The 9,202-nt window shown below is 45.2% G+C and overlaps 1 protein-coding gene across 1 annotated transcript in view; it reads left to right on the forward strand.

Annotated features, from left to right (window-relative positions):
- reck (reversion-inducing-cysteine-rich protein with kazal motifs) overlaps positions 1-9,202 on the forward strand; it is a 59,513-nt gene that overhangs the window by 31,765 nt on the left and 18,546 nt on the right. The window contains exons 11-14 of the mRNA XM_048266903.1: positions 1,973-2,185; positions 4,637-4,773; positions 5,076-5,216; positions 5,828-6,016. Of these exons, the coding sequence (XP_048122860.1) occupies positions 1,973-2,185; positions 4,637-4,773; positions 5,076-5,216; positions 5,828-6,016 (680 nt within the window). The remainder of the gene's footprint in view (positions 1-1,972; positions 2,186-4,636; positions 4,774-5,075; positions 5,217-5,827; positions 6,017-9,202) is intronic.

Raw genomic sequence — 9,202 nt, forward strand, 5'->3', positions numbered from 1 at the left:
GCTGTGAGAGAGAGTACTGCCAATAGTAATGACCAAACTTCAGATAAACCTTGAATGAGTCTGAACTGCTCTGTGTGGAGAAACTGGACACCATCCCAACTATCCCATGTATTATTTTCATTAGAGGAGGAGGGGAAGGAGGAGTAGGGGGAGATGGTGAATGAGATGGTGGCATGGCTGCCTCCTCCACGACGGCCGGGACCCCGGAGGTCAGGCAAACAAACACTGGGCCCCGCGCTCTCTTTGAAGGACTCCTGGGGATGTCAGAGCCGGTCTGGCTCCCCCGCCGATTTCAAAAGCTGTTGTGTCCAGCGCCGCGGGGCTCTTGGACCCGGCCACTCGGCGGCTCGGATGCAAACAGTTGCCTAGGGGGGTCTAGGAGCCCGTCGGATTTTAGGCCCACCTGGAGAGTTGTGTACCCACCTCAGCTTAAAACACAGCGGGAAGTACCGCTAACCCCTCCACACTGGTACCCAGGGATAAAGAAATAAACTTCTCCGAAGCCCCCACCACCACCACCCCTAAACTCCCCATATGTCAACTTCAATGTGTGGGAATGGACCTCCATTTAAGGGTGGAGGGGAGCAAGTCTCCATTTCCCCGCCTTGCAGTGAGTAGTGAGATGGAGGCATCTGTAGGAAGACATGATGATTTGTCTCAAGCTTTCTGTTTACGGCTTCACACTGTAACCTGCCAAAAAGCATCTCCAGAAGTGCATGTTATATTGACTTGAAATTGACTTGATAGTGATATTGGCATTTCCTCATTTTTTGGCATGTCATTTATAAACTGACAGTGTAGATAATGGTCTTGCCAAGTACATTGTGTTTCAAGGCTACTACAGAGTCCAGGATTTTGAACCTAGAACTTTTATTTGGAATTAGAATCTAGTTCTAAATCCAGTTCTTTTGACTACTATAATTAAGTGAAGGTGAAGAAAAGTGAAAATGGCGACAGCGAGGGCTGTGATTTTTCATCCAGTGGTCCAATACAAGACAAGCCAGGCTCTCTCTCTTTCTGCCCCAGGAGCCTCTGGTTCCTCCTGAGTTTTTTTGCATTACAAATGCCCCCCCTCATTACGCCCAACCCCAGCAGTGCGCCACTCGTCCCACTGCTCTACTGCTCTCCCTGCACTCTAGCCTGCACTGTAGCCCTCTCTCACTGGAGCCAGATGAAAGGCACTTCCTCCCATGGATCGTTACCCCCCACCAACCTCTCCGCTCCACTCCCTGGGTTTCCGGTGGAAGCCTGCTCAGACTCTCGGCGCATGAAGGCTCGCTCGAAAGGTCGCTTTTTCTGCAGCGTGTTTATGTGTTTGTCCACAGCGAGCATCTGAGATGCGACATGGCTCAGACAGACTTTTAAGATGTGGAGGTCAGGGGAAAAATATGTTTTCAATTACAGCTTTGCAAGAAAGAGAAAAACTCTTGTTGTGGATCTGTGTGCTATTTTCTTCGTCTGTGTCAAAGAAAAAAATACTTTTAGTCCTGTTTTATTTGTGTTATACTGTGGCCCCAGGCTTCTTCATGGCCTTTCAAAAGCATGACTTGTGTAATTATATATTATGGTGAACAGTGTTTGCATGAAGGGCATCTTCGGCATGTTCTGTTCAGTGATTGGCCTGCAGAGTATTTCAAACACATTGAAACATTTTGTGATCGCATCTGCAGATGTTTATATTTGGACTGATGTAAATAGACAAACAGCAGCATGGATTTGTTCATGTTTTGTTTTGGAAATGCTCTGGCTTTTTCATTGTGCTGGGAATTTTATTTATTTATGCATGATCAAAAATATGGTGCTTTGGCCCCATCCTAATTTTATTAGTTTATTTCTCATTCTCTTGTCATCGCTAATAAAAAATAGCAGTACATTAAAAGCAAAAATACATGTATTGAATTTGAATAAATATAATGAATTTGATAGAGGTTTATGTGCACATAACACGCATTTGTTTGTTGTCACACCACAGGCCCACTGAGCTGTTCCGCAGCTGCAACGTCCAGTCAGACCAGGGTGCCAGGAACGACATCAAGCTGTGGTCCAACGGCACCATCAAGATGCCCTTCATGAACATCCCTGTGCTGGACATTATGAAGTGCCGGCCGGACATGTGGAAGGCAGTGGCGTGTGCCCTCCAGATCAAGCCCTGCTACAGCAAGTCCCGTGGCAGCATCATCTGCAGGTGAGGCACCTCGCTGCTGAGAGCTCCTGACTCTTAGATCTGGCCTGAAGAAGATCCTGGGGGATTGAAACGTTGACCTTTTAGAAAATAAAAAGATATCGATTTTTTAGAGCCACAGTGTTTGGACCTTCCGTTCCTTTTATCTTCTGAACCTGAGCCATGGCTGGCTCTCCTTATGTAGGGATGAGGTCAGATGACCTATATTGACCCACACAGAGGTTTGGTAATGGACTCATTCTAGGAAATGATTCGTTACATTTTATGTTACGCACTAGTTTGTATTTTGTTTTGGTTGAGGAGCTTCATATGTATGTTAGAATACATGCAAGATAGAACTACTACTAACAAAGTTTGTTTTGAAGGCGATGTTCTCCCTGCCTGTCAGTGTTCTTGAGTCACATATGTGGAAACATCCAGATCCTTGGCCCTGCCCCAACATGCAACAGGGTTTTGTGTTTTTCTTTGGGCATGACTCACAAACCTGCGGTTGTCATTACCGACCATCAAAGCTGGTATAACTCGAACAAAAACATGCACTTAGAGAGATCTGAATCTCTTCAAAGCACGCCTCCCGGAAGCTGCAGCAACTCTTGTTTATTTTCTCAAGTTCTCAAAATTGCACACGAAGAAGGAGTGGTGATTGGGCATGTGTCAGCCCTCTCTCCTTATGATGGTTTTGTTTGGGTTGTCACATAGGGGGATCCGTCTGACATGACCATTCACAGGCAGCATGGAAGTGTTACAGAGACGTTTTTGTTCACTTTGTTAGCCGTGATGTTTACGGTATTTGAAAAAGCACTCAGGAGACACCTGAATATGGAAAGGTCCTCCTTGGCACGCACATGCACTCACACATTCACACACCAGCACACATGCAAGTGCATACACACACACCACACACACACACACACACACACACACACACACACACACACACATCACATTTACAAGCGCTCACATGTACACTCAGCATATGCACACTCACACACACACATAGAAGCACACACGGCCGTGATGCGCACACACATGCTCACATGCACTCCATACACACACACACTCACACACACACACACACACACACACACACACACACACACACAATCACACACACACACACACACACACACACACACACACACACACACACACACACACACACACACACACTCTCATGCTGCACATGTGTCTATACCATCATAAGCACTCATACACCACAAAATAAATAAAACATGTGACACACAAAAATGATAATGTCCACTTATCCATTTGGTCTTCCAACACTTGCCCGTACATCTTGGTATTGTCCTCATCTTGTTTTGTTGAGGATAGCGTGAGTCCTGCATTGAAGGAATGTGACACTGAAGGATTTGTTAATGCCGCCTTTAAGCGGATCTGTCAGGGGATTTTTGAGTGATCACACAAGGGATCATTCGAAGACGGCGTCCGATTCTCCGCGGATGGCTGGCATTATTACTGTTATTTCAATCGCACGTTGTGGTCAGGCAAACAAATCAGTGTGCATTTTTGTTGTCAGTGTGGGTACACGCAGACAAAGACTGCCTGGAGATCAGGAAATTGCACCCAGGGATGCCGCATCACTTCACCAAAGCTCAGAGAGAATTCCACATATTCCACATATGGTACTTGAAAACAATGCAGCATGGCGGTATAGGGACTGGTGACATTACAAGCCGGAGAGCCAAGGCCCAGACCAGTTTCGGTCCAGATCTGGGGCCAGTTGGATGTCGACAGCTCTCCCGGGGGCTCTTCCTGATGTATGCCACAGACAACAGGATGTTTGTCTTTCATCTCCCTCCCTTCCGTCTGTCTGGGCGGAAGACATAAAGAAGCAACACTATATGCCTGTCTGGGTCTCAGGGCAGTCGGTAGTCTTGCGGTGTCTGCAGTGCAGTAAACAGACCAGCATAGATGAAACTGGTTGGTGGACTGTCTTGTCTGTTCTGTTTCTGAGTGATCAGCCTTGGCTGACCCAGAGGATGGGGCCAAATCTTCTGTGTAAGCACATACAGATGTTGGCCATCCCTCTTTTTGGGGATATTTTTCAATAGAAAATTCTAACCACAGTCAACAATGATAGACAGCTTACTGACATATCTCCTGCCATATCTCATGCTGCTGACTGGCATAGAAAACAGTGCTTATTCTAATGATCCTAATGATTTCAGACAGTTGGGAAATTAGGCCTATTATTTTGTTATTTTCTTTATTGTGTTTATTGTTTAAATCTAATTGCATTTATACCCACCAATAATACCGGTATATGCAATGCGTATATGCTGCTAAAATAATGCATGTTTTTCTATTAATTAGTTTTGGTCTTGGACCATACAGTATATCTGTGGGAACAATTCTTGTTGTCATCTCTCTCTCTCTCTCTCTCTCTCTCTCTCTCTCTCTCTCTCTCTCTCTCTCTCTCTCTCTGCCCATCAGATCTGACTGTGTGGACATTCTGACCCAGTGCGGGGACCGGATGCGGTTTCGAGAAGGACAGACTCCTGAACGCATCTGTGACCTTCTGTCTCCAACTGATGACCCAGAGCGCTGCATCCCTTTAAAGAGATACCTGAGTATGTACTACAGGGAACATGTGCATACTGTATACTGTGTCCGTTGTATAGACATACCTGAGTATGTACTACAGGGACCATGTGCATACTGTATACTGTGTTCGTATAGAGCATCGGTTGTGTGGTTCATACTCCTAGTAGTTAGCGGAACGCAACAACATGTAAAAACAACAGTAGATTTAAATAATTAATTCATTTCTATCCAAATCAACTGATAGTATACAGTATAGAAATATGTTTTCAGGAAACTGTCATATTTACTGCCGGTTGTGTCAAAAGAGATGTTTTATTGGTTATTCTAGAGCCAAGTTCCCTTGGCAACGTTATTGAAGAAGTCATCCACCCTTGCAATCCCAACCCATGTCCTAGCAACCAACTGTGCGAGGTCAACCGCAAGGGCTGCCATGCTGGCCAGGACTGCCTGCCCTACCTTTGTGTGCAAGGTAACACGTGTGTGTGTGTGTGTGTGTGTGTGTGTGTGTGTGTGTGTGTGTGTGTGTGTGTGTGTGTGTGTCTGGCTGTGGGTCTGTGTTTGTGTTTGTGTGTGTGTGTGAGTGTGTGTGTGTGGGGGTGCATGTATGTGTGTGTGTGGGTCTGTCTGTCTGCCTCTCTGTCTCTATGTCTGTGTTCATGTACATTATGTTAGGCTGTTTGAGAGCACTTGTTCATGGGAAATAATCAAAAGACCTCCCCTCTTTAGTGTAATGTGACTAGCAATTTCCAGTTATGATGTGAATTGCAAAGCATTCTGCACTGTGTGGACGAGGAACTGGTGTGATTTAGCTAGCTATTACTACTCTCAGCTCAGTTTATTGGGATGCTCTGTCATCATGGAGTTACAAAAGAAAACAAATAGATCCAAAGGGAAACAAATACTCCAATTTTTCATAATCAATTTTTGTCAGTACTAGACAACTTGTGTGGTATGTGTTTGTGTGCCTTCATTTCTGTCTCTGTGTTGTGTGTATGTTCTGTGCATGCATGTGTGTGTGTGTGTGTGTGTGTGTGTCTCCGTGTGTCTCCGTGTGTGTGTATGTGTGTGTGTCTACCACAGGCTGTAAACTGGGCGAAGCCTCTGAGTTCCTGGTTCACATGGACTCACGTATTCAGGTCCCGGCACAGAGTGACAATGTGGGCTGCTACGAAGTGTGCACCTGTGGCCCTAGTGGCCGGCTGGAGAACTGCGCCTCTATGCCCTGCATCGACACCGCAAAGAAGTGCATCGTAGGAGGCCAGAGAAAGAGTAAGTTAACTAAGCTCAAGAATACCAAAATTCACATGCGCTCATAGACATGTCTGGCAGTTGTGCATGTATGTTCTGGGATTCACTTCCAAACGAAGAGTTGTAATCGCTGGCATATTTATGTACCGTGCCACAGTAAATCTGCCTGTCATGGAATTTGAAAGCTGAGGATTGGAAAGCACCAAAAAGATATACAAAATTCACTGCAGGTTGGCTCTGGCATGACTAACTGTGTGTAACTACGTATCATAGCAGCACAACAGGCTTTTAGTCAATTACTTAAAATTGTTTTTTCCATGAGTAACCTTCATTTCTCTCTTAATTCTTTAGTTTCTTCCAAATGTGCCTCAGTCCATTTACAGCTGTGTCATTTTACAAGCTACTGTAGATGCCTTGTAGGCCAGTTAGGATTTAGCACTGAAGGGTACTGCAGTTCACTTTACCTTGTTTACAGCAACATGTTGGAAACTTCACCATTCACACCAACCCGTCAACACGGGCAGCCGTGGCCTACTGGTTAGCACTTCGGATCTGTAACCGGAGGGTTGCCGGTTCGAACCCCGACCAGTAGGCACGGCTGAAGTGCCCTTGAGCAAGGCACCTAACCCCTCGCTGCTCCCCGAGCACCGCTGTTGTTGCAGGCAGCTCACTGCATCGGGATTAGTGTGTACTTCACCTCACTGTGTGTTCACTGTGTGCTGAGTGTGTTTCACTAATTTATGGATTGGGATAAATGCAGAGACCAAATTTCCCTCACGGGATCAAAAGAGTATATATACTTATACTTATACATGATTCTCATGAGTTGCATTTCATGGGGGAACCTGCCACCCTGTTCCTCTGTTTACCAGCTGTCATTAAGACTGGCATTGATGCCATGCAGATGGCATACTCTGCCTCTGGTTCCGAACGTCACATTAGGTTTGTTGTACGGTACCTTGTGATGTGGCAGTGATCCCTGATGGCTTTTTTTCTGCGTCCAGCTGTTGAACAAAGTGCTTGAAAGCCACAGCTGTAACCTGAGGTGCTCAGGTTGTGTGTTTTTTTTTCTCTGAGTGTAACCTGTTTGCAGCCTGACACAAACAAGTTTGTTATATTGAAACCATGTCCAGTTCTGGTGTGAATTCAAGATTTGGAAGTATATCTAAAGGACAAAAAAAAATAGGAATACAAAAGGAATAAGTGGACCGCTTTAATGCTTGGTTTGCTATGATGTCAAGAATCAAAGCTTGCTGTTTGACAGCTATTTACTGTTTTCATTCTTTATTGATTTTTTAAACAAGGCTCCTCACAGTCACACAACAGCACTGAGCACAATGACAACAAACAAACAGGCTTCGTTTGGGATGAAAGCGCTACGTGTTTGCTGTGTGTGTTTGTTTGTTGTGTGTGTTTGTTGTGTTTTCCCCTGGCATCGGAGTAGAGGCGGCCACGGCGGTACCAGAATAGACCAAACAGGGCCTGCGGTGCTCATCTGCGAGGATCTCGCGGCGTGAAGCACAACATCTGAAACATAATAATAAAGCAGCCACACGCTGGCATTTCCTTCCTGTGGCGGCCAGCGCTCACTCACACAGACACACGCACACACAGACCCCGCCCAACATGTCACTCTGGCAGCTTAAAAAAGGAGTGTGTTGCCAGCTCACTCGCTTCCTCTGTGTACTCATTGCAGCCATATTCCTGTATGTATGTGGACATCAGGAATTTGCCGACATTTACCTACTTGCCTGAGCTATGCCTGTCCAGCACACTGGCCCCTAGTGGCCACACAGGGCACTGCATCCTCCAACAGCAACAAGAACTTGTCATTCTGAGCAGTCAGATATACCTCTGTATGAGTCCATGAATATTTCATCATGTAGTTCTATCACTGCCTGTATTTTATATGAAATATTTATACAAGGACAGCATATAAACTAGTCCCCAGTAACTCACCACCGCTGTTTTACAACTTTGCAGGTCCCTTAAGTTCCTTGTTTTATTTTTGTATTATTTTTTTTATAGATGTTTTTCCACTCAAATAAGTGTCTCTTGTTCGAACTTGGTACCCTGATGAGTTTATTGCCCTTTCTCTGTTGTTTGTTTGTACTCCTCTTCCATGGGGTTCAGTCACTGTGGGATTTATTCAGCACAGATGTATCGTGCCTGGATGCCAGTCACCGGCTCAGACCCCCCTAGTTGGTAACTGCTGGGGAAACAGAGCCAACCAGTTTCTGTGGATCAGTGGGACTAGGGAGCCACAGAGATGGTGGAGCTTAGCAGAGAGTCATCAGTAGAGAAAGAGGACACGAAAAAAAAAAACTCAGGCTCCATCCACACTAGTCACTAGTCACTCAAAATGTTATTTGGTTTTAAAATATGCTCTGATCTCTGAATGTAGCTGGATGTAGTCTCTGGAAGTGTGTTAAATGTATGTAGACTGGACATTTAAAGACCATGTAGGCTACTAAATGTAATCCTATGGTACCTTTACCCATCAGCCCCAAAAAAAAAAAAACACTCGCGGAACAATATTTGTCCGCTTTTAGGTCCGTGCATTAGTCAGTCAGCGAAAAAAAGTAGCCTACATAGCATAACAACATCCACATACAATAATACAATGACAACGTCTACAATGACCTATTCATTTGGACAACTTGATACAGCCCTATACAGGCTAAAGTTACCTGTAGTTTTGTTCTAGCGTAACGTGACGCCTGGCTTTAGTGCAGTCTAACGTTCTGACTAGCACACCAATTGCCTACCTTGTTCTTGTCCATCGGGAATAACTCCTAGCTTTGCTGCCTCCATCCTTTCTGTTTTCGTTGTTTAAAACTTGTGATATCCATGATGAGTATTGAGTTAGTGAATTAGCTCAACATTGTGTGCTGATAACCATATATAGATGGCCGGTAAAAGAAAACAACAAGTAGCCTATTGGCGCGTGCCTCGCATGCGTATTCTCTCCTGCCAAAACAAAATGTGTGCACGTTATTTTGATAACGTGTTCACTAACTTTACGTAATAGAAAATGGTAAATAGCCTGATGGCATGCAGCTAATGGGAGACTGTGCATAGTTGGGAAGGTATGGTAGGCCAATTTGGTGTGAATACACACACACACAAGGGAAATTTTCTCTCGCTGTTGAGTAGCCTGATGGTACGCACAGTGCGTACGGACGTACACCTGCAGGCGCGCCTGTA

This window comes from Alosa alosa, chromosome 16, assembly GCF_017589495.1.
Source record: "Alosa alosa isolate M-15738 ecotype Scorff River chromosome 16, AALO_Geno_1.1, whole genome shotgun sequence".
Taxonomy (NCBI): Eukaryota; Metazoa; Chordata; class Actinopteri; order Clupeiformes; family Clupeidae; genus Alosa; species Alosa alosa.